This window comes from Canis lupus, chromosome 4 (genome assembly GCF_048164855.1).
Source record: "Canis lupus baileyi chromosome 4, mCanLup2.hap1, whole genome shotgun sequence".
NCBI classification, from domain to species: domain Eukaryota; kingdom Metazoa; phylum Chordata; class Mammalia; order Carnivora; family Canidae; genus Canis; species Canis lupus.
Window position 1 is genome coordinate 56,035,689 of NC_132841.1, and position 25,598 is coordinate 56,061,286.

Sequence of the window (25,598 nt, forward strand, 5' to 3'; positions counted from 1 at the left end):
GGCCTGAAGGGTCTGCCCTGGGATTTCCATTGTATGAGCCAATTGATTCTGATTTTTCACTTAAATCAGACTGACTAGGATGTTGGTCATCTGTAATCATGAGTGCAGGCTAACGCAATGGGGTAAGATGACAGGGGGAAGGTGGACAGACAAGCAGGGGTCAGCTCACAGAGGCAGGTATAAGTAGACTATAGAGTTAAAGATTTCACCAGCCACTAGAAGTAGGAATATCCTAACTGCCAACCAGGAGAACTTTGATAGTGTGACTGTGCCTTTTGGAAACAAAATATCTCTTGGTTGAGAGAAAGAAAGAGAGGGGGGAGAAAATCAATGACTCTTTCAGAAATTTCAGAGCCTTCAGAACACCTTTTCTAGGGTTTTCCCATCAGGATAGATGGCCTAGTCTGGAATTGGAGCCAAAGTTTTAATTCATCAGTCCTGACAGCACATATCAATTTATCTTAATTTTTGGAAATACACTCAAGCTTTTCAGACCATTCTCTTTTTTCTGTCATCAAGAAGAAAAGGGGTCTTAGCAGAGATTAAGCAGAGGGAATATGGTCTTTTGAAAATGCTCCACTCTGGCTGAAATGGAACACCAGCATTGTAGGGAGGCGTCCCTGGCAGATAAATGGGCTTTCCTGTCCACTCGGCACTAGGGGCAGGCCTTCTGCAGGGGCTTGGGAGACAATGCACTGGCAGATGAGCTGTCATGGGCTCTGGGGACTCATGCTCTCCAAGCCAGGAGAGAGAAAACTGAGGGAGGGAAGTCTCCCTTCCCAACCTGGGAGCCTCCTCATTACACAGAACCTTTTCCCCTCGAGACTGAAGGACATTAATTGGATCAAATGAAACAGGAGCCAGCCTCTCTCCCCTCCCAGATGAGAGATTTCCAATATGGCTTCATTACCAAGTCTTTTATAAATAAACTATGTGTAGAAAAATGCCATTTGTTCTGCTGTAATTGCCTGATGAGCATCATTAGACGGGTCTTTGAAACACACAGAATGAAATCATTTTGGGTTTAGGAATTCCTTTGTGCAAAGCCTTCTCCATTCACTATTTTCCATAGAGGGCGTTTCTGAAAGGGGACTTCTTGACCACGGAGGTTGGTTTCCGGCCAGTGACATACCTGCTCTGAGTGACACACGAAGACATATTTACTAAGTGCCTCCTCCATGGCTGGCAATCTTTCAGCTACAGAGGATACAGCAGGGAGTGAAACACATAGACATTCCCACCCTATTGAAGTTTACATTCTGGCGAGCACTCAGAACACAGGTGTGCTCACTTCTGGGTATACCCTCGGTGGAAAACTTTATAAATCAAGTTTGTCTGATTGCTGGATCAAGGAACTGTGATGTTAAAACTCTTGATTCCCTGTATGTGGTTTCACTGTAATAAGGATGCAACATTTGGAAAACTAGATTGTATGGGCTAGGGATACTAAATAAATGACGTGTGTACCATCCATCACTTGCCACTGCACCTATGGCAGACATCACTAATCAATCACAACTTTTCTGATTAGCATGGATGCAGCTTCAGAATACATATCAACACAGTACTGGGTAGCCCCCATCCCAGAGCAGATCAGAGTTGGCTGGGAGAGGAAACCTATTTGCTATTTCTCACCTAGACAGTCATTAATTCACCTCACCGAGAGGCTGTAGACTATCCCAGTAAATTTAGAATAACTCCAGGAGGAGGCAAAAACAGAAGGAAGGGGAAAAGACTGGAGCTAACTTCTCAGGCTCATTCTTCTCTCAAGTGTCTTTCTCTCCCGCTCCTGTCCCTATAGAGGCCTAGGAAACGTGACAGGTCGGAGAGCGGGCTCTGCAATCAGGCAAACCTGGGGCCAGGTCCTGGTTCTGTTACTTCCATCTGTGTGGAGCCTAGGTCTGAGCCCCATATGCCTCACTGTGAAATGGGTATAATGATGACATCACCCTGCCAGGGATGCTGGGAGGATCGAATAAGCCAACATGTGTGAAGGACTTGGCACAGTGTCCTATGAGCTCTGAGTAGGGCTGAAATCCAGCTGCTGAACAGCAGAACTGATGCAGACTTGTTTGTAGGTGGCGTCCGCTCTGATTATTTGGTGCTTGAGCCCTCACTGCCACTAAATACTTTGAATATCGCCCCTGGACATGAGCATTAGTGCATTTAGGGGCGGGTCCCCTGACGGGAGACAGCTTCAGAACTCTGGGTAAAACAGCCGCACACTGTCCTTCAAACAAAAATAATGTTTTGGTAGAATTCCAGGCTGTTGTTTTTTTGCTAATCACGGGTTTATGTTCTCTGGTCCTGAACTGCTCAGCCAGTGGTGCACATGGTGACAGTAATGATGTCGATAATGGAAATCATCTTTAGGATGTTGTTAAGGAGCACCCAACCAGCATGGTAGCATTTAATCCCCTGAACGACCCCGTGAGGATTCAAGTATTATTAAGCTTGTTTTGTGGAAGCAGAAGCCGAGGTTCAGTGAGACGAGCCTTCCTTATCCAAGATCACATAGCTGGTCGGAAGTAGCAGAGCTGGGATCGGACCCCAGCACCAAAGTCTCAATCACTGTGTGAGACACCGGTCTCTTGTGTAAAAAGTTGGTCCCCAATTTGGTGGGGGTGGGGAGGATGCGGGATCAGGGTTGTGTATTCCCAGCAATGCTGCTACTGGCCATCCCTTATGCCCTACCAGGGGTCCCCAGGATGGTAGAAGCAGGCCTTGGCTGGCCACAAGGGCCCAGAACAAACTAACCGTCCCCTCAGAGGGACCAACCCTCTGTTCTTCACCTGAGATCAATATGGAATCCCACAAATGAAGGGGAGAAAGTGACCCCAGAAGTTTGTGTGGCTAACTAGCAACTACCATTTCCCTACCACCATTGTCAGGAAGCTTCTACAGCACAAGGGCTGGTCTAATAGAGTAAATATTTATTTATTCATTGGATCTTTTTTTTTTTTAAGATTTTTTTTTGTTTATTTTAGAGAGAGAGAGAGTGCGTGCTCAGGAGGAGGAACAGAAGGAGAAGGGAGGGAGGAGGAAAGAATCTCAAGCAGATTCCATGTTGTGCACAGAGCCTGATGTGGGGCTCAATCTCACGGTCCTGAAAGCATGACTTGAGCTGAAATCAAGGGTCAGATGCTTAACTGACTGAGCCACCCAGGCACCCCTTCATTGGAACTTTAATGAATTCTACCAATTATCAACTGCTGGTTGTGTCCCAGGTTGCATGTTAGGATATTACCTCATTCAATCTTCGCAATAGCTCTGTAAGGTAGGCAGTATCATTACTCTCTTACCTCAGACAAGGAAAGAAAGCCAGTCTAATTTGCCCCATATCACCAAGCTCCTGAGAAGTGGAGTTGGGATTTGAACCCACACTTTTCTGACTCCACAACTTGAGCTCTTGACCACTGGTCTCTATGGCAAACTCCAGCAGTGGTAGATACAAAAATGAAAACTTGAGAGGGGTGGCCAGGAACCACTAAGGAAATCTGTGAGGCCAGGGGTCATCCTTGGAGCACAGTGCACAGCATCCCCCAGGCCTGTGTATCCTGCTTGGCCTGGTTTCTCTGCCCTGATGCTGGTTTGCTGGGCAGCTCACTGGGAGACATGGCACCATCTTTATTGGAAGTGTGACCTGTCTTATTCTAACTCTGCCATCCTAAGAAGGGGATGATGTAAGAGCTGTGGTTAAAGACAGTCTTTAGGAGCCTAGGGAGACACCCCATATCCACACGCAATAAGGATTGGCCCACGGCCTCTGACTTCTTCACCTAAGCAATAGGAGCTGCAGAACCCTGAGGATCCAGAGTCTTTCCAGGCTCAGGGTGCCAAGGGGATGTAGCAAGGAGAAGAGGGCTTCCAAAGAGCTGGCTCACCTTGAATGAGATTTCATACTGCTCCCCTCCCCAGATCTCCAGGCCTGGGTCGTACCCGCCCAGCTCCCAGAACCATTTCCGATCCACAGCGAACAGTCCACCGGCCATCACGGGAGACCTGTCAGGGAAGAAGAGTGTGGTGTGAAGACAAAACGCCTCAGCCGCATGCTCTGAGTGTGAGCCGACACTGCTGTTCCCCCAGGGATGGTGCTGCACGCTGCCCTGTGAGCACAGCCCACGTGTCTAGGAAGGAATCCAAGGCCCTTCCAAGGGAGGGCCTGCGCTGTCTTCTTTCTTGGCCACAGCATCCCTTCTTAAATCCTACATTTTAACCAAACTGATCCAAAACCCCCTTCAACCCTTATTTGTGAGGGGAAATCAGATAAATGTGTGCCTTGCAGCTGCGTTGGCTATGCCTCTCTGGTCCTCCCACGGGTTAAATGGTCTGAATCCGGTCCCTCCAAGCCTGTCTGGGCTATGGGATCTCTTAGAGAGAAGACAAAACACATAGCTTGTTGGGCCCTAGCCCAGACCTATGAAGCAGTCCCTGGGGGATGGAGCCTAGAAATGTGTGTTTTCAAATAGGCTCCTTGGATGATTCTCACTCAGCCAGCCCAGCATGGGACATCTGTTCTGCTGAGAATTTGCAGAAGAAGACACAGTCCCTGTTCTTTCTGTTAAACTGGGATACGATGAACTCCACACACTGTCTCATTACTTTAGTTGCTGAGTGCCAGCTGAGTCGCAGATGCTAGGAGAATGTGGCAGTAAATCAGAGTTGGCCTGGGACTTCGGGGGGATGCTAGTGTGGTCACATAGCCACCTCAGGACTGAAGGATCCAAAAGACAGGTGGGTGGTAATAAGGGCCCCTGGGAGGTGCAGACACCATTACAGGAACACAAAAGGAGGGAGTGTCTGCCTCTAGGTTTTGGAGATGAGAGAGGCTGGGGCAAGAGTCAAGGAAAGATGCTTGAGGGGGGGGCATTCGAGGTGGGTTTGGACAAGCGGGAAGTGAGGGGAGAAGGAACCCCTGAGGGGAAAACCCCAGGAGCAAGAGCACAGAGATGCTAAATTTGGGGGGGCACCATGGGCAACAAGAACAAGCCCAAGAACAACATGCCCAACCATGGGCAACATCATGCCAAGCCCAAGGGGGATGCCATGCTGCAGCCTGCCTGAGTCCCCACGGTGACTCACACAGGCTGGCACCTGAGAGGGGCCACTGGGATTTGCTGAGTGAAAATCTCCCAGAGTGGCTGTGTCCTTGTCTGGCTCCACTGAAAACTCCAAAGCCTCAAACCAAAGAACATTCCAGCAGCAAACTCCACGCCGCCTCCTGGCCTTGGGAACTGCAAGCTCATGGAAATTGGTCAGGCTGATTTTAAAAGACTGTAGCTAGCGCACAGGCCTCCCCAGCTTTCCTGTAGCAGATGAGCCTTGACAGCAAAGGAGGCACTCCTTTAAAAGAAGATCTCCTTGAATATTCATGGAGGGCTTGAGTGTGACAGGTGCTTGGCTGAACTAATTTTTTAATAAGATGACTACTCCCCATGTTGACCTCAAGAGGTGGGGCTCATCCTTTTTACCCCATTGATGCCTGGGGAAACGCGAGCATGCGAGCACAGACAGGTGCCATGAAGAGGCAGGTGACGCATGTAAAGGTCAGGGGATCAGGGATGAGGAAACCATCCTTCCCACTTCTGCTCTCCTTTATCCCTGGTATAAATTTGAGATGTGTTTTACCACTTAACCCTGTGTTGCTTGGGACACCAGCCACGGGCCACATATTGCTACTAAACACCTGGAACGTGGCTACTCTGAACTGAAAATGTATTGGAAGTGAAAAATACACAGAGGATTTCCAAGACTTAGTATGAAAAAAAGAATAGAAAAGGCCTCATTAATAATTTCAGGGATGCCTGGCTGGCTCAGTCGGTGGGACATGTGACTCTTGATCTTGGGGTTGAAAATTTGAGCCCCACGTTGGTTTTGAGATTACTTAAAAAGAAAATCTTTAAAAAAATAATTGCAAAGTGTTGGTTACATGTTAAAATGAGACTATTCTAAGTATATTAGGTTATATAGAGTATATTACAAAAATGAATCTAAAAAAATGAATTTTACTTGCTTCTCTTTACATTTTTTATGTGGCCACTAGGAAATCTAAAAGTATTTATGTAGCATCCATTGTATTTCTACTGGACAGCGCTGATTTAACATCTCTGAGCCGGTCTCCCCAACTATAAAATGAATGTATAGCTACATTTCCTAGCTCGCGTTGCTGTTGTATTTCTGAAAGTACCCAGTATTATGAAAAATAAGGTGTTTAGATATCAACTTTCCCTTGTCTTTTGAAGGTTGTGGGGTTTGGGGTTTTTGGCTGAAGCCACAAATACACTGCTTGGAGGGACAGAGTGTTTCTGAGCTAGTGCTTCAAGAGGAATCAAACCCAAGACTCTGCACACAGCACTCAGCCTGGGTGGGAGCCAATGGCAAGGGCCAAGGAGCTGCGGAACAGGGAAGAAGATATTAGCTTCAAGGCATTTTGGATGCTCCAGGTTTGCTTCCAGAGGGAGGCCTCTCCTCCGGCCCAGTCTATTTTCTGCTGTGTTCACCAATAATAATAACAACTCTGAATATCTAGTGCCTACCACTCACTTCACCGACATCATCTGCAGCTCTCACAAAGCTCTGTTACTAGTCCCCTTTGCAGATGGAGGAATTTGAAATTCAGAAATGCTAGATACTCTGCTCAAGGGCATGTAGTGAGTAAGTGGATGAGCTGCCGTTCCAACAGAGGTCGGCCACCAGAGCCCGTGTCCTTCAAACACCATTCTACTGCCCTGTGCCTGCAGACTGCCCACCTGCCGGCACCATGGAGAGGTATGCAGAAAATGACCAGGGTTTTTCTAGTAGCCTCTCTCCTGGGTTTTGTCCAAGTACAATACAGAGAAGATACTTCTGGAAAGAATCAGAGGATACAAAGGATGGAGAGTCCCTCAGGAAGCATTGAGGCCAGGGGCTCTCAACCGTTGCCACACATTCCTTGGGAGCTTTAAGTAACAGTGATACCTGGATCCCATCCTGAGATTCTGGTGTAACTGGTCTCAGGAGTGGCCTGGTAAGTTTTGTTTGTTTGCCTGTTTGTTCTGACAAACTCCCCAGATGATGTCAATGTGCAGGCAGGGTTGGGAGCCACTGCTCTAGGGCGGGCCTGACCCCTTTCCTGTCCAGGCGAGACAAGAGACAGAGGCCTAGGAGGAAACCAGTGGGGCCTCTGCCACTCAGCAGCTGCATGACCTGGACTTACCCTTTCCCCATCTTGAGATGAGAAGATGAATGTGCGAGACCCATCCTTACTCACATTTCAAATTTCACAACTCAGCTGATGGAACTGGTTCCAACCAAAAGGGGTGCTGGTAACCCTGAAAATCTGTTTTTTGGAGTAGCCCATTCTGACCTTAGCTTCTGCTACGTGTCACGGAACAAGGCTCACGTCCTCTCTGAGCCCCAGGGTCTGCATCAGGCAAGGGTGGAGAACTGTCTCCACACCCTAGGGCACCGTGGTGAGGACGGTGAGCCATCCAGTAACGTCAGCTGTGACTGATCAATCAGCTCAGGCCAGATGTTTGGTCCTTCCCTGAATGGTATTACTCTCCAAGAACTCGGAGTAACTGGGGATGACCTTGGCCATGTGGGGGTTGCTGACCACGTGATGTAGCCCTGGGTTCCAACAGCAGGGGCTGACCATGTTTCGGATACTGGAGGTCAGTAGAAGAACACAAACTTCTGACCTGCTTAAGAGGCACAGGGTTCCACTCTGCCTTCTGCTCTCAGCAGTGCTCCCACTGCTCCCTTGCCCAGCCACCCTTTATTTCCCCAAACAAGCTCGCCTCTTTCTCCCTCTGAGCCTTCTCTTGCTCCCACAGCATTAGGGGTTCCTCTCATCCCCTCAGGAACTCTGGTGTTCCCTGTGCTTATGAGGGTGGCTGCTGACAGACGCCTTTCTCAGATGGGGAACGTGAGGTGCAGGGAAGCTAGAGGTTCACAGGGGTTAAACTGGTTAGACAGGTGTGATAGAATAATTCCACACCCACCGCCCCCAAAAGAAGCCAATGTCTAATTCCTGGAACCCAGGAATATGTCACCTTACATTGCAAAGGGACTTTGCAAATATAATTAAGGGAAGGATCTGAGATGGGGAGATTGTCCTGGGCTCAATGCAATCACTGGGGTCCTCGTGTGTGAAAGGAGGAGGCAGGAGGGTCAGAGTGAGAGAAGGAGACATGATGATGAAAACCTGAGCTGCAGAGAGACATATTGGGGATAAAGAGGGAAGGGGAGGGGGAGAGGGAGTGGGGGTAGGGTTGGGGAAGGCAAGGGGGAAAGAGAGGGAGACTTGGCGATGTTATGTTATGCTGCTGGCTCTGAAGTGGAGAAAGGAACCATGAGTCTAAGAATGTAGGCGGCCTCTAGAAACTAGAAAGCACAAGCAAATGGATTCTTCCCTAGAGCCTCCAGAGGCGACACAGCCCTGCTGACATGGTGATTTTAGCTAAGACTCCTTTTCGGACTTCTGAGCTCTAGAACTTTAGAAGAATAAGTATGTACTGTTTTAATACGCCAGTAAATTTGTGGTAATTTATAATTAGGAAACTGATACAGTAGGAGGCTGGACTTTGGCTTTATACTCAAGGGTCTTTCCACATCTCCAGCAGGGGTGTCAGAGTGGCTCACAGAACGGCACCAGACAGGTGCCAGAGAGGCACTGGCTCTAGTTCTGGCCTGGCCACTAACTCCACTAACCCACAGTATAAGTCAGCCACCATCCCACCCGAGCTGTCCTGGGGCCTCAGTCTCCCCACCTACAGGGGGATGGAATCCATTACCTGGAGGTCCCCTGGCTTTCACATTCTAGGATGTTATGGGTCCACTCTACACTTCCCGAAACTTCCACCATGGGACAAGCTGCCATTTCTCTATACTTCCGAGAGGGTATAACTGAACGATGGGAAAACTGGCTCCAAAGGCAGACCGACCTGCATGTACATCTGGCCTTCCCCACTTGAGGGCTGTGCAACCTGGAAAAGCTGCTTAACCTCTGGGAGCCTTGGTATCCCCATTTGGAAGATACAGATAGTAGTTTATACCACATATGTAGTTGTGGGGGGTTAAAAAGGATCTGCATGTGATGTTCACAGCACGGTGCCTGGTGTTTAGCAAGGGTTCAAAAGTGGTGGTGGTGCTGGTGCTGGCGATTATGACCAGGCACTAGGCTTGAGGGAGAGAGCAACTGTGTTCACTCCCGGCAGGCAGTCCACAGACCACAGAGGTGGACAAAGAAGAGGTGGCCAGCTGGGAGGCCCATGAGCTAGACTCTGAGACCAGTTGGGCGGGGCTGTGCTTCTGGTTGGGGATGTCACCCCTAGTCCCTCTGCACTGGACTCTTGGGGGAGGTGGCGATCCTGAGTTGGGTGTGTTGGGGAGGGGTCACATGAGGGTTAGCTACTGGGACCAGTTGCTTGTACTTACTCAAACGGATCACTGGGGTCAGCTTTCTGCAGTTCTGGAGGAATTGGGATCCGCTTATAGTACATCTCCCAGTCAAAGGCGCCCCGCATGGCATCCCCCGCTTGTGTTTCGTACCGGAAGTCATCGTGGTCAATCACATCAATCATTGGGCACACGATGGTCTTGCGGTTCCGAGCGATACGGTCTAAAGAAGCCAAGAGATGCCCATTAGGGAGGCAGGACAGGGTGCAGTTAAGTGCATAACCCCGCTTACTCACATTTTTTATGCGCTCCCCAAGTGAGTTTTCCGAACACATGAGTTTGAGAATTCCAGGAGGAGGGGAGAGAGTAAGATTTAAGAAAGATGGACCAGGGCTCCCATCCCAGCCCTGCTACCTGTGAGCTAAATAAATAGTCTCTGAGCACCAGTGTTCTCTTCTGTGGAATGGGGAGAAGAGGCTCCATGTCCTGGCTTGTTATGAGTACTGGATACTGGTTGGAAGGTTCCTCACAGTTCCCGTAATGGTCACCCCTGTTGTGGAAAGAGGGCTCCTTTCCTTCTGGAGGACTCCTGTCCTGGCTGTCAGGCTCCACATTCCAGGTCCTAAACTTGATTCTTGGCCCAAAGTAGCCAGGTACACCGGCACTTGCCCCTGACAGCTTCTCAAAACTTCCTAGCTATAGTTAGTGAACAGATGACCCTCCTTGTGAGAGAGTTCAGCTCACTTTTTGCAACAGTCAGAACTACTGAAGAGGGGATGGACTATCCCATGAGTCCCTCATGATCTCGTGCAAGCAGGGCCTGGCAGACCTTTGCCCTTGCATGAGTGCTATAGGAAGGCTAAAAGGCTAGGTGACCCAAGATGGCAAGGAGGGGCCCCTGACCAGATGGCTTTTTATGGTCCCCTTTAAACCAGGGAGGAGCTGATTTTATAAAATTCACTCTGCCCAACCTACTGACCAGAATTTTAAGCTTTGGTTTGCTCTGTTCTTCAATGTTCCTTCCATGAAGCTGTGATTGCAGCTTGGAGGTGCCAGTGATCGGGGAAGATGATCTGCCATAAGGGGCAAGTGGACTATGCCTGTCTGCTTGGCCCAGCAGTCAAGTTCAAGGCTTGGAATGTGGAGCCTGGTAGGGCCAGTGCAGGCTGGCAGCTGCCTAGGCTCAGGCTTCATCAAGCACAGTTTTCTTCCAGGAGAGGAAGCAGCATTTTTGCCTTTTCCTAAGCTGCAAGATGCAATCCATAGGTGGGTCATAAAATTGATTGTGTATTTGTGTGTGTGTGTCTCTGTGTGTAATGAACCAGAAAAGAACACTGAATGTGAGAGTGCATTCCAAGTGATGAGAAAAAATAGTTTTTCAGGAGATGTGTTTCAGGCAAACCACACAGGTGTGTGTTTGTGTACTGGACTGAGATATCCAATGTATTGCCAACTGTGGCATACGGTCAAAAAAGTTTGAGAAACGCTGTTTTCGGTAGTGTGTCCTCTGGGCTACCAGTGCCAGATGCACCTACAGAGAATCAGACTCTGGGGGTAGAGCTTGGATCTGCCTGGTGAACAGGCTCCCGAGGGGGATTCTTAATGAAGTCGAAGAAACTTCTCCAAGGAAAGATCTGGAGAAGTGCTTCCCTTCCCAATTATTCACAGCTGCGCAGGGGGGATTTCACACCTACAGAGGCTCTGGGCCAAGGACACAGCGCTCTGCAGAAGGCTGGCTGATGGTGGGAGGTGTGAGGTCAAGGTGCTGCTGTACTCACCTGGGGACAAAATGCCCAGGTCCAAGCCCTGGTTTTGTCACCCACGGGCAGCATAACCTTGACAAAGGTTTTCTGATGCTTCTGAACCCTGGTTTCCCTACCGACAAAATGGAGGAAGATGGCACCAATCTCAGGGGGTCCCTGTGAAGACCGCATGGGATAGTGGGCCAAGGTGCTCAGCCTAGCCTCTCACACATCCACACATCCCATCAGCACTCCGCCGACATCGTCTGTGACTGGAGCTGCTGAAAGAAGCTCAGAAGCTCAGAGGCTGAGCATCACCCTCATTCTCCAACTCTTTAGTCTCCTCATTTGTTATATGTGGATAATCATGCCTGGCCTGTCTGCTTTACCAGGTACTGTCAAATTCAACTGTAGCTGTGGCCTAAACAGCTAAGGGGCTAGCAGAGCCATGATGCTGCTGCTGCTGCTGATGGTGGTGGTGGTGGTGGCAGGAAATGAAGATCAACAATGGCTTCCCTTTGGGGGGCTGAATCCTTCTTAGGCTCAGGAATGCCTCATTTCCCCGGAAGGCGGAGTGAGGGACCCCTGGGTGGCTCAGCGGTTTATGCCTGCCTTCGGCCCAGGGCATGATCCTGGAGTCCTGGGATCGGGTCCCACATCGGGCTCCCCGCATGGAGCCTGCTTCTCCCTCTGCCTGTGTCTCTGCCTCTCTCTCTCTGTCTCTCTCTCTCTCATGAATAAATAAAATCTTAAAAAAAAAAAAAAGGTGAAGTGAGCTGTACAAGGAAGTGTTAATGGTTTCGAGACAAAAGCCCTGATGCCCCTCGTATGAACAAGGACACACTTTTACATCTACACCACCAGTTCACTTTTCTATTGGAAAAATAAAAAATAAAAAGAGGGAGAATGTTCCTTCCATGTATTCTGCGGATTATGAAAATTACCCTCATATATTTCCATAGAAACAGAGTTAAGGGCTATTTAGACTCCCAGCTCAGCTTCGTGCCCCACCACTTCGTTCTCTTTATGAGTCACTGGATGACCCAATAAATGGGTTGTTCCTTTAGCACTATAAATCAGGTGATTTATGGTGAGGTTTTTCTTTCTCTTTTTCTTTTTCTCTTTCAGTAATGAAAGGCAGATGGAGAGACCTCTTGGCTTAATTAAACAAACAGCCAGAAAATCTGTGTTATATCCTTTTCTTAACCCAATGGGATCCTGGACCCTTGGGGTCAGAAGCATATAATCTAATACTGAGGTTCCATGCTGATCTGTGTTAAAAAACAAATTTGCTGGATTATCCCATTAAACTGTGTGGGTTTTGCTTTTCGTTCTCACCTCTGCATGGTGGCTTAAGCAGTGCTCCTCGAAGTGTGGTCCCTGGACCAGCAGCATTGGCAGCACCTGGGATCTGCTTAGTAATGCAGCTTCTCAGGCTCTACCCCTGGATTTTCTCAGTCACAAATTCTAGGGTGAGGTCCAGCACTCTGTGTTTTAATGAGTCTTCCAGGTGATTCGGATGCAGGCTCAGGTTGGCCCTAAGTTTCAGTTCCCTTTGCTCCCCAGCTCCTTCTGTTATGGAGAGCATACCTACTCATTTGAGAGGGACATTTTCTCTCTAGATTGACAACTCTTCTCCATTCTGCCTCTGTTGCTGTCCCTCGCTTGATTCCAGTCTCATCGGGACATTTCCTCTTCGAGGTCCACCCATTAGCACCAGCTGACCACCTTCAATGAGTCTGAACTCCACAGAACCCAGACCTGCTTCCTCAGCCAGCTAGGAGGCACCTCACTGCCCAGAACCCGATCCTCATGCCTCCTTTCTGTCTGCAGTGCTATGGTGGATGACTGCTGGATCGTGCTGCCCTGTCCACAGCCCTTTCCTGATAGCTGTCAGAAACTCTCCAGACAGGAAAGGAATTTAGGGAGGCAGTGTGGAGTTGTGAGAGTGGACAGACTTTGGGGCCAGAGAGACGGCGATGTTGACACTTACGACCTAAAGGAACAATATTGAGTCACTCAGTATCTCTAAAACTCAATATCTTCTACTGTAAGATGGGGACACTTCTGACCTGGCATACTTTTGTAAGGCCTGGAGATAACACTTACAACTTTTCTGGCTTAGTAGCAGTGCAGTGAATGTTAACTATTCTAAGCTACTAGGATAATGTCCCTCCACAGTTTGGCTCCTACCAGTAGATAGCCTTGGCTTCCTTTCTAATAATACTTGCAGTAACCTGGGGGAAGATATCATGTAACTAGGCATTAGCATGCTGTAGGACTTTGGGCAAGTCACTTCCCCTCTTGGCTTCCTCCTCTGTAAAATGAAGGGACAGGGCTTGAGTGGAATTTTAAAGTTTCTTTGAGCATTCCTGAATCCCTTGTGGCACATGACACTGGCTGGCTGCATCTCAAGCAGTTAAGGGAACCCTTGCCGACAATTCCTGCAAGAGGTTGGGGCCTACCTTGCCATGGGAGGATGCCTTACCAAGCAAGGGGGGAAGCCAGTTAACATTAGCTTCACAGTGTGAGTCTAAGAATGTGATGACATCCCCAGTTGCCGCTGAGGCCCCCAGCATCCGGGTTCTTATCAGCCCTTCCCGTTTCTTGGTTCGAAGAATCCTCACACTGGGGAAAAGGGCCATGTAGTCTTCAAGTGGCTTCTTCAGGTGCTCTGCGAGAGAGACAGAAGAGGGGTGAGAACAGCTGTTTGGTAACCGTTCTTATCTTCCCTCCCTGACGTGTGCACTATACTTTATAGTTTAGACACAGCTTTCCCTTCCCGCACAATGCCTCATGGGACCTTTCAGGTAGGATGACCACCTGCATATCTAAATGAGACTGCTGAAGCCCAAAGTCTTGAGTGCCGTGCCAGGCCTGGACCACACAAAGATAGTCTGTAGGAGAGTGTGTGCAGCTGGAGTTTACACTTGGCTGAGACCTCTCTTTTTCTGGAAACAATGTTCTGATTTTGCTTGGTGAAACTGCCCCTCCCACACTCTCAGTCCATCACACCCTAGGTGCGGCTTACCCTATCTCTAGGAGCCAAGGGGGCAGAGCATGTGGTCTGGGCCCAACCAATCAAGGCATGCCATTTCCTTGCCTATAGTGATTGGTTGAGGGATGGCCATGTGACCTGACTAGCTTCAAAGAATTACTCTTGAGGGTTTTTTTTTTTTGTTTTTTTGTTTTTTTTTGAAAAACGAGGCCCTTTCTTTTTCCTAGAGTTGTTAAGTTGGTTGGCCATAAATCTGGAGGTGCTGGTGACATCTTTGGCAAATGAGGTGATGAAAGGTGGGAGGGGGGCTCCGGCTGGGACTGAAGTAACATGTAAAAAGAGACGAGATGGAAGTGATCCTAAAAGGTATTTTGATTCCCCAGGTCCCCCTGTGCCTGAGGCAGACAGACTTTTAGACATTCTTACTATACATGAAACAAATTCCTCTTTTTGCGTATTCTAATGTGGGCTGGGTTTCGGCCCTGTGCCTGGTAAAGTTGCTCTAAATCAATCTCAAAGATAGCCTCTTTTTACTGAAAGTCCTAGGCTTAACCGGGTGTCTCTTGATTTTAATCACAGTTAGGGCTCCTTATAAAAACCCTAGTATGAAAAAAACCCCACCAAACCTCTAGTATGGCTGCCAAAACCCCCTAAAGTTTGTACCACGCTTAACAATGAAATACTGAATGTTTTTATCCTATGATCAGGTTAAAGGCTGTACACTCTCTCACCACCTCCATTCAACACTGTACTCAAATTCCTAGCCAATACAACTGGCAAGACAAAGAAATAAAAGGCATAAAGATTGGGAAGAAAAAGGAAACAGTATCTTTAATTGTAGATGACAGGATTGTTTTACATAGAAAAATCCTGGGGGAGGATGAGTCCAGCCTAGGAGGTGGTGTAAATCCAGACTGGGTGTTGGATTCCCCAGTTTCCTCCTTTCCTCGTCCCTAGGCTGCAAGAAAGCCCCGAACATGTGGAATCCCAATGCTGGGCAGTCAGGGCCGCATCCATATCCCCCTAACATCGGGTACCCTGAGGTGCCAATCCTGTCCATCCGCCACCTGTGAATCCCGGCTACCCTCTGGGCCCCTATCCAACTACCCCAGGGGCTCCCCAGGGGAATCCAGCTTCCCCCCCCACCCGGCGGGCTCCCTTATCCTGTGCCACAACCAGGGTACCCTGGATGCCAACCCACGGGTCCCTACCCACCTCCCTACCCACCACCTGCTCCTGGCACGCCTCCTGTTAATCCCTTGCCACCTGGCATGGGGGGATGGGGAATGGTGATGGACAAGAAGATGCGGAAGAAAATGAAGAAAGCTCATAAAAAGATGCACAAACACCACAAGCATGGCAAGCATTCCTCCTCCTCCTTCTCCTCTTCCAGCAGTGACTCTGACTGAATACAGGGCCTGGACCCTTCCCTCAAGTCACTCCAGTTCTGCTCTCCCATCAAGCTTCAAATGGCATCTTGTACTGGGGAAAATTAACCCTTGTGCCCCTTCTCCCTCACCCCCCACTCTGAGCCTTACTCTGCTGTTCAGCCCTAACTGGCTTGGGAAAATGGGCCAAAGAATTGCCATGGGCTAGCAAAGACCGTCTTCTTACTACTTGGAAAGACCTTTTAGCTGATGAGCTTAGCAGAACTATTTTTTGAGGCTGGTGAGACCTTTGAGCTAAATGCTGAAGATGAGTTTAAGATCTGTAAAATGGGATTTTTTAAAACTTTCTTTTGTAATACTTGTAGTTGAGAGAGGTTGTGGAAATTTAATTATGGAAGAAAAGAAACTGTGCCGTTTTGTAATGGTGGCTGGCATACTTTGGTGATTTAGTGGCAAATAGATTTCCCACCAGCCTTTATTGATTTACTAACTGTAAGCGTGCTGGGAGGTGGAGTCCATTTGGTTGATAAGCTCTACCTGCCGTTTTGGAATCTAATCTCACTTCTTAGCTCAGTAGGCTGGCTCAGGGCCTTCTCATTCTCCAACTCTCAGCCCAAATAAAGCTTTTTTTTTCCCCCTGGGGAAAAAAAAAAAAAAAAGAAAAATCCTGGGAAAACTACAAAGAAACCAGAACTAATAGGTACACTTAGCAAGATATCAGGATACAGGTCAACATTTAAACATTAATTGTATTCCTATGTACTGGTAAATAAAAAAGCAACTGGAAACTGCAATTAAAAATGGTAAAAATACCATTTACAGCTTAACAAAAGAAGTAAAAACTGTATACTTTGAAAACTGCAAAACACTGTTGAAAGATATTAAAGACGTAAATGGAAAGATACTCTGTGGTCATTAATTGGATGACTTAATATTGTTAAGATGGCAATACCTCCTATATTGTCTATAGATTCAATGAGCTCAAAAATAGTAGCTGAATTCTTTGCAAAAATTGATAATTGACAAGCTGATCCTAAAATTTATGGAGGAGATCAAGGGATCCAGGATAACTAAGACAATCTTTTGATTACTTATACATGAATGTTTATAGCAACACTATTAACAACAGCCAAATGGTGGAAATAACCCAAGCTTTCATCATCTCATGAATGGATACACAACTATGAAATATATCCAAAGAATAGAATATCACTCAACCATAAAAAGGAATGAAGTACTGATACAGGGTAAAATGCAGATGAACCTCAAAACATTATACCAAGTAACAGATGCCAGACACAAAAGGTCACATATTCTATCATTCTACTTGCATGAAATTCTAGAATAGGTGAATCCATAGAGACAGCAAACAGATTAGTTATTACCAGAGACTAGGATGGGAGAAATGAGGAGTGACTACTTAATGGTATGGGGTTTCCTTTTGAGCAAACATACTGGAACAAGGTGATGGTTGCACAACACTGTGAATGCATTAAATTCCAATGAATTGTACACTTTAACATGATTAACTTTATGTTATGTGAATTTTACCTCAATTTTTAAAAAATGGGTAAGGGGGTGTGGGCAGGGGGATGGGGTAACTGGATGATGGGCACTGAAGAGGGCACTTGATGGGATGAGCACTGTTATACTATATGTTGGCAAACTGAACTTAAATAAAAACAAATGTAAAAAAAAAAAGAATTGGGTAAAAAGATCTGAATAGGCACTTCTCCAAAGATGATATACAAATTGCCAATAAACACATGAAAAGATGTTCAACATCCTTAGTCATTAGGGAAATGAAAATCAAAACCACAGTGAGATACTACTTCACATCCACTAGAATGGTCATAATGAAAAAGTCAGATAATAAGTGTTGACAAAGATGCCAAGAATAAGAATCTTCATATGCTGGTAATGTAAAATGGTACAGCCACTTTGGTAAACAGTCTGGCCATTCCTCAAGCAGTTAAGCATGGTTAATGTATTACCCAGCAATTCCACTCCTAGGTATATACCCAAGAGAAGTGAAAACATATGTCCACCCGAAAACTTTCACATTGATGTTCACAGCATCAATATTCAAAATGGCCCCGAAATGAAAACCATCCAAACATCCATCAACTGATGAATGAACAAACAGATGTAGTATACCCATATAATGGAATACTATTCAGGAATAAAAAAGAAAAGAGCAATTGCAACAATTCAGATGAACCTTAAAAATAGGGCTGGGTTAGAACCTTAAAAATAGGGCTGGGATAAAGCAGTCAGACACATAAGTGTAGATAATATTATGATTCTATTTATCTGAAATTTCTAGAAAGGCAAAATTACAGGGCCAGAAAGAAAGTTAGCAGTTGTCTGGAGGAGGGTTGGGAGTGGGGATTGATTGCAAACAAGGGAGCTTTTTGGAGTGATGGAAATATTTAAAACTGGATTATGGTGATAGTTTCACAACTGTATTCATTCACCTAAGAACACACTGAACTACAGGCTTAAAATATGTGATTTTTATATTATGTAAATTGTATCTAATAAGGCTGTTAAATTAAAAAAAACCAATTGTATTTCTACATACTAGCAAAGAACAATTAGAAAGTATGATAAAAATATCCTTTGTAAAATAACTTCAAATAGATAAAGACCCAAATAAATGAAGAGATAAATCATATGTATAGATTAGAAGATTCCATATTGTTTTTTTTCCCATATTGTTAAAGAGTCAATTCTCTTCACATTTATCTATAAATTCAATGCAATCTCAATAAAATCACAGCAGGTTTTGAAATTGACAACTTGTAAAGAACCTAGAACAGTGAAAACAATATTGAAAAAGAACAAAGTTGAAGGACTCGCACTGATTTCAAAACATTATAAAGTCAAAATAATCAAAACAGTATAGTACTGGCAAGGAATAAACAAACGCATCAATAGAACAGAACAGAGAGGCCAGAAGCGTACATACATATGTGTCATTGCCTGATTTTTGACAAGGGCACCAAGGCAAATTCAATGAGAATAGAAAAGAATTCTCAAAAATGTGAAACAAAACAAACGAACAAAGGAAAAAGAGAGAGAGAGAGAGAGAGAAAGACAAACCAAGAAACAGACTTAACTTACAGAGAACAAACTGCTGATTGCCAGAGGGGAGGTTGGTGGGGGACAGGTGAAATAGGTGAAGCAGATTAACAGTACACTTACGATAAGCACTGAGTACTGTACAGAATTGCTGAATCACTCTTTGTACACCTGGAACTAATGTAACATTGTATGTTAACTATACTGGAATGGAAATTAAGAACTAAAAAAAACCTAACATGTCCTAGTATAACTGGATAAGCACATGAAAAAGATGAACCACAACCCCTACCTCATATCATACACAAAAAATAATTTTAGATCGATCACAGATTTAAAGGCTAAAGGCTTTTAGGCTAAAGCTATAAGGCTTCTTGAAGAAAACATGGGACAATATTGTTGTGAACTTGGGGTAGGAAAAGATTTCTTAGGACATAAAGAGCACTAACCCATAAAAGAAAAAAAAACCCTGATAAATTAGACTTGATTAAGAACTTGCTCTCCAAACCTTGCTCATCAAAAGACATCAGTAAGAAAAATGACAAGGCAAGGAAGAGTCTGGGAGAAAATAGTCACAACATGTATCTGACAAAGGACTTGTATTCAGAATATGTAATGAATTCTGACAAAGTCAATAATAAAAAGACGACTGATGTAAAACTGGGCAAAAAACCTTGAAACATTTTTACAAGAACATGTCACAAAAGAACTGATATATAAATGTCCAGTAAGTGTATGAAAAGGCATGACCCAAATTAAAGCTTGAGATGCCATTCCTATAGATTCCCCAGAATGACATAAAGTAAAAATAGGAACAATATGAGATACTGTGGAAGAAGTGAGCAATTGGAACTGACTCCTTGCTGGAAAGAATAGAAAGTGTACAACCACTTTGAAGAGCTGATTTCTTCTTATAAAAGTATCAGACAACTGTCTTATGTCAAGCAATTCTACTTATAGTTATTTACCCAAGAGAAACAAAAACAGACACCCACAGAAAAAAATGAGAGTGTTTCACAATAGTTTTATTCATAATAGTACCAACTAGAAACAACTTAAATATCACCAACAGGTAAAGGGATAAACAAATTGTGGTAGAGTCATACAATAGATTCCCTACTCAGCAATAAAGGGAAAAAACTTTTGATATATCCAACCACATGGATGAATTTCAAAATTATTATGTTGAACCAAAGAAGCTAGACACAAAAAATAACTTAGTGTATGATTCATTTAAAGTTTATCAACAGCTGAAACAGTCTTCGAGGACAGAATTAAGAAAAGTGTTTGTCTGGGGTGTGGAGACTGGCTAGAAGGAGCATGGGGGAACTTTCTGGGTAACGTAATTTCTGTATCTTGACTGGGGGTTGACTTCCCAAGTGTATACACCTGTTAAACTTCATGGAATTGTATAGTTAACATAGCTGTGCATTCTTTCACTGTTTGCAATTTTTACCTTAATTTAAAAAATACTGGTCTATCAAACCCAACACCCCAAAAACAAACAATCCAGTTAAGAAATGGGCTAAAGACATAAATAGACATTTTTCCAAAGAAGACATCTAGATGTATAACAGACACATGAAAAGATGTTCACCATCACTAATCATCAGGGAAATACATATCAAAACCATGATGAGTTACCACCTCACACCTGTCAGAACAGCCAAAATTAACAACACAAGAAACAAGAGGTATTGACAAGGATGAGGAGAAAGAGGAACTCTCTTGCACTGTTGTTGGTAATGTAAATTGGTGCAGCCACTCTGGAAAACAGCATGGAGGTTCCTCAAAAAGTTAAGTAGAATTACCCTACAATCCAGTAATTGTACTACTAGGTATTTATCCTAAGGATACAAAAATACAGATTCGAAGGGGTACGTGTACCCCGACATTTATAGCAGCATTATCAACAATAGCGAAACTATGAAAAGAGCCCAGGTGTCCATCCACTGATGAACGGATGAAGAAGATGTGGTGTGTATGTACTCAGCCATCAAACTGAATGAAATGTCACCATTTGCAAGGACGTAAATAGAACTAGAGGGTATTGTGCTAAGCGAAATGTCAGTCAGAGAAAGACAAACATCATATGATTTTACTCATATGTGGAATTTAAGAAACAAAACAGATGAACATATGGTGGGTGGGAAGAGAGAGGGAAACAACCATGAGAGACTCTTAAAGATAGAGAACAAACTGAGGGTTGATGGAGGGAGGCGGGTGGGGATGGGCTAGATGATGATAGGGATTAAGGAAGGTACTTATTATGATGAGCTCTGGATGTTGTATATAAGTTATGAATCACTGAATTCTACTCCTGAAACCAACATTGTACTGTGTGTTGACTGATTAGAATTTAAATAAAAACTTGAAGGAAAAAAATACTGGTCAAAACACACACTCATTCTCTCTGTCTCAGCTGGAAAAGTTGGAACTGATTGGGAATCAGAACTGGCTATGCTCTTGATTCCAGCATAGTGGGCCATTCCTTGATTTCCTCTGGGCCTTGGTGCTATCCTTGAATCATGGTTTGGACCAAAAGGTCTTCCAGGGCTGTGGACCCAGGCCTCATGGAAACCTAGTTAGCATACGACCAGAGCTACTGGGTGATCACCTTCCCTAACCCAGGCCCCAAACCCTACTCTGAATTCACTCCATCCGGGGTTAGAGCTGGAAGGACCCTCCTATGTCAGGAGACGCGCACGTCTGATTCACCTGGTGAGCCGGCTATAAATACAGCTATGTTGGGCATCATCCTAAAGAACTGTGACTTGGTAAGTCTGGGGCAGCATCCAGCATCTTTTGTTCCAGAAGTGATTCTGATGCATAGCCACACCTGGAAACCACTGGAGTAGTTCAGTCTCTATTTTATAGACAGAGAACTGAGGTCTAAAAAAGGGAAGGACCCCCCTATGGCATATACTTAACAGCAGGGCTGGGTTTCAAACCAGGGTCCTCTGGCTGCCAGAACCATATGACCCTTTTATTTTTCTAACCCCTTATAGAAATGAATCACTTTCACTGTTATGGAAGGCAGACTATAATTTGTAAAGGAGCTTCACACATTTATCTCCCCTGCTTCATTAAATCATACTCCACATCATGCTTCTCTGCCCTTGACAGGGCGAGAAAACGGATGCTCAGAGAAGCTTGTTGTTGTACAGCCAATAAATCGCTGGGTTTTCTATAGAATACAATGCTTTCCCCCCTCTTGTGTTCCTCAAGCTCTCACAATCCTGTATCACGATCTTTGCCAGTTCCACTACCCTACCAGTTAGTTTTAAAATCAACTCACCTTTTTAAATTAAAATTTTTCATTTAATTAGATTTACTTTAAGGGGAGCAAACACCATAAATGGAACATCGGTACCATTTATGATAAAGAGCTAATAAATTAAAAAAAATAAAAATAAAAATAAAATGGTGTGACTCGATTTTAGCCAGGCCCTCCTGCCTCCCCACAACTAGGAGCTTAAGCTCTGTTCTCTCTCTCTGTCAAGAAGGGAGATACGGACAACCAACCGAAACTCTCATCCAAGGTAATCAGAAGACACAGATGAGAGCTGGAAAGAGAAAACGTTCTCTCCACATGATTCAACGTTGTCTAATGCAAAATGTCTGGACCAACTGAGATCATCTCAGGTGCCACTAAAACCACTTTTGCACTGGCACACTCAGGACGCTTCTCCAGTTGCTTGATGTAAGTTTCCAGAAACTTCCATGACTTGAAGCATGTTTCATGGTGTATCGCCTGGCATCTTGCTGGTCGGAGCAATTAAAAGATATACGGAGAGAAGATTATCTACACATATACAAGCCAAGGCTGGAAGGCTGAAAAATACTCCAGGTCGCCTTCTTGCTTGGTTGCCAAGATTAATATGGCGCCTCCTGCCCTTTACCACTTCGCTTTGGAACAGTGACTCTGTAGAAAGCAGAAATCAATTTGCCCTAATTGAGAGACTAAATCTTTCCAAAAGAGACTTTCTTGGGCAGTGAAACAAGATAGCAAGAGGCATGATCACGCTCCAGATAATACTGCTGTTCGGGCAGGAACACTATCTTTTAAAAAAAGGAAAAAAATCCATAGTCATTGTCTGTGACCAGCGCTGCTGCTTGGCTGGGTTCAACTGGTAGGTCATTAAAACGAGGATGAGATAATCTCCTTCACCCACACACCACTACTCCCATCAGAGGGTGAAATATCACCCCGTCCGGCTCTAATCATTGAGGGCCTGGTTTGGGCAGAGCCCCATCGCTAAATCACCCCAAACGCAGATGGCTGCAGTCATTACAGATCGACCAATTAGGGCCTTTTGACAGCTTGTGGTGAAATCGGAGCAATTATTTAGGGGCAATTATGCTCCTCCTGTCCTTATCAGAAAATGCATTTACACAAAATCAGGACTGTTGCCTGATTTTACCACACTGTCTTCTTGGATGAGCACGATCCCTAAAGTCACAGAATTTTAGAGCTGGAAGGGACTTTGGATGAAGATGATGATGGTTATGATGATTACAATTATAGGGAACAATTACTGAGCCCTCGCTCACACATGGAGAGCTCCCTGCTTCATATACATCATCTCTGACACCTACGACAACACTACAAGCAGGGCATCACAACCCCATTTTATAGAAGATACCGAGAGGCTCAGAGTGGGAGATGTAACCTGCCCAAAGAACACAATTTATAAATGATGAAGCCAAGGTCTAAAACCCAGCCCTGCCTGACTGTAAAAGAGCAGGCTCTTCCTACTGCATCAAACCTCACCTCTGCCTCATGGCAGTCTGGCCCCTCGGTCGAGCCAGATGGGAATGGGGAGGACCAGAGAGCTGAAATATCTTCCAATCCAGAATCCTACATCGATGCAGCATTTTCCACCCTGGAATTTCTCCCAGTTTCCTGAACACTAGGACAGGGATGGAAAACAGACTTCATTAAAGTGCCTAAGCTAATGAGTTGTAATGGATACCTAAGCTGTGTTAAGAAAGGCTCTGAGGCTGTATCTTGGCTCAGCATAAAAGTACCAGGACTGAGAAGAGATGTCTGCAGCCCTAGTGGCACATACTCATTCCTCTTCCAGGGGCTGCAATGTTTGAAAAGCAATGCAGTTCCACTGCTTTTGCCCTTATTACCCCTTACTCAATGATGAGTCAGGATGATTCTGAAGGTGAACCCCATCACGGTAAGGCTTTAAACAGATGTCAGAAGAGCAATTAAGAATGCTCACAGGTGGATTCTGCGTGCCCTGTCGACACATCCTTGGCATCTTTGTGTGTGTCCTCTGATCCCCAACCCTGGCTACGGGCCTGCCAGCATCTGCCTCTGCTGGGAGCTCTCTGCACCCATGAGTGGACCCCAGCCAAGGGCGACAATGTGGGTGGATAGCCGCCCCAGCTCCCTTGCCTCTCGGGTGGGATAACCCCAAGCATGTGCTCTGGGCTGGCTCCCGGGGCTACCAGTAGAATCGTGAGCAGTGGTGCCATCACAGGCCTTCCATTCCCAGTCTTACTTCTTTACTCTCTTGCTGGTGTTTCTCAAGATCTCCTCCTAAATTAACTATGTGCACTCAAATCTTATGTCAGTTTGCAGAAAACCCTGACTCAGACAAAAACCAAGCAGCAGGTATGACTTAGAGCAACTGCGAGAACGTATGGTTCTGTGAAGCTGCCAGTGATGACTTCTGCTCAGTCACACATTGCTCTCTGGCACCCGGTTTCTGTAAACAGTAGTTACTGTGTGTTCAGTACTCAGTCGTATCAAGCACATTTACTCATCTAATCTTCACATACACTCCCTGAGGTGGTTGATGGTTAAGTATCTTGGTTTTACTGATGAGGAAACCGGGACACAGAGAGGTTAAGTAGCTTTCCCCACGTCCACCCAGTTAGTGGGTGGCAGGTCTTGGATTTAAATCCAGGCAATCTAGCTCCAGAAGCTGCTGTCTTCTTTGTTAAGCTTTTAAAAAAAAAACTAAGAATCATTTCAAACATATTAACAAAGTAGAAGAGAATCAAGCCCCCTACCCCCACCCCACTCCCCATCAATCAACTCATCACCCAGCTTCAAGAATTATCAACTCCTAGATATTCTTGTTTCATCTCTGTCACTGCCACTGGATGATACTGGAGCTACTGGAGTCTGTGCTCATAAACATTCATGCCGTTAGAGGAGAAAAGCCTGGGGAATTAACATGGGAGAACAGTGTGACTCCCTTGGGAAGAGCACTGGCCCTTTCTCAAGAACACTCCCAGTGAGTTATCTTAAGGCCAGGCATGTGGTATCTTCTCAAGAAATACTTGTTGATTACCTTGTTGGACTCCCTCAAAAGCCACTACAAGAATGGTGGAACAGGTATCAATTCTGGCATCACTAGAGAGGAAACAGGCCCAGGGAAGAGAAAGTCTTGCCCCAAGTCTCTCAGCTGGTGGGGTCTGAGGCCAGAATTCAGGGCCTGTGCTTCCTGGGGTCCTCCCTGTAGACCAGTATATGTCACACTGTGGGTGCACACAGACACACACATACACACAAACGGACTTCTCTGAAGCCTGCAGCCTTCCTGGCTCCTATGTTGAAATGGAGCCTCTCCTTATCTGGTCTCAAGGACAGTCAGGACTGTGAGGATGGTTCTACCTGGAGGGCTGTGGCATAGGGAGGAACTGTAGTCAGAGGAGATGCTCTGGGTTGAATTGTGTCCCCTCAAAAGATATGTTGAAGTCCTAGCCCTTGGTCCCTGTGAATGTGAACTTCCTTGGAAATAGAGTCTTTGCAGATGTCATCAAGTTGAGACAAGGTCATTCTGGTTTAGGGTGGGCCCAAATGCAGTGACTGACTGCCTTTTTAAGAAGAGGAAAACCCAGACACACAAGGAGATGGTCATGTGACAACGAGGCAGAAACAAGCCAAGAAACAGCATGGATTGCCAGCAATACTAGAAGCCTGAAGAGGAACGGAAGGATTCTTCTGTAGAGCCTTCTGAGGGAGCTTGGCCCAGCTGACACCCT

General features: G+C 45.6%; 1 protein-coding gene and 1 pseudogene across 8 annotated transcripts in view; one reads left to right on the forward strand and one right to left on the reverse strand.

Annotated features, from left to right (window-relative positions):
* The window catches only part of GALNT10 (polypeptide N-acetylgalactosaminyltransferase 10), a 216,585-nt gene that overhangs the window by 30,546 nt on the left and 160,441 nt on the right, over positions 1-25,598 (reverse strand). For all 8 annotated transcript variants that reach the window (XR_012029971.1, XR_012029970.1, XR_012029967.1 and 5 more), the window contains exons 5-7: positions 13,609-13,794; positions 9,418-9,601; positions 3,885-4,002 (exon numbers count right to left, since the gene is read on the reverse strand). Coding sequence is in view for 2 of the 8 variants with exons in the window: in XM_072824412.1 (XP_072680513.1) it covers positions 3,885-4,002; positions 9,418-9,601; positions 13,609-13,794 (488 nt within the window). In the remaining 6 variants the exon portion in view is untranslated. The remainder of the gene's footprint in view (positions 1-3,884; positions 4,003-9,417; positions 9,602-13,608; positions 13,795-25,598) is intronic.
* On the forward strand, positions 15,096-16,134 carry LOC140631589 (proline-rich protein 13 pseudogene; annotated as a pseudogene).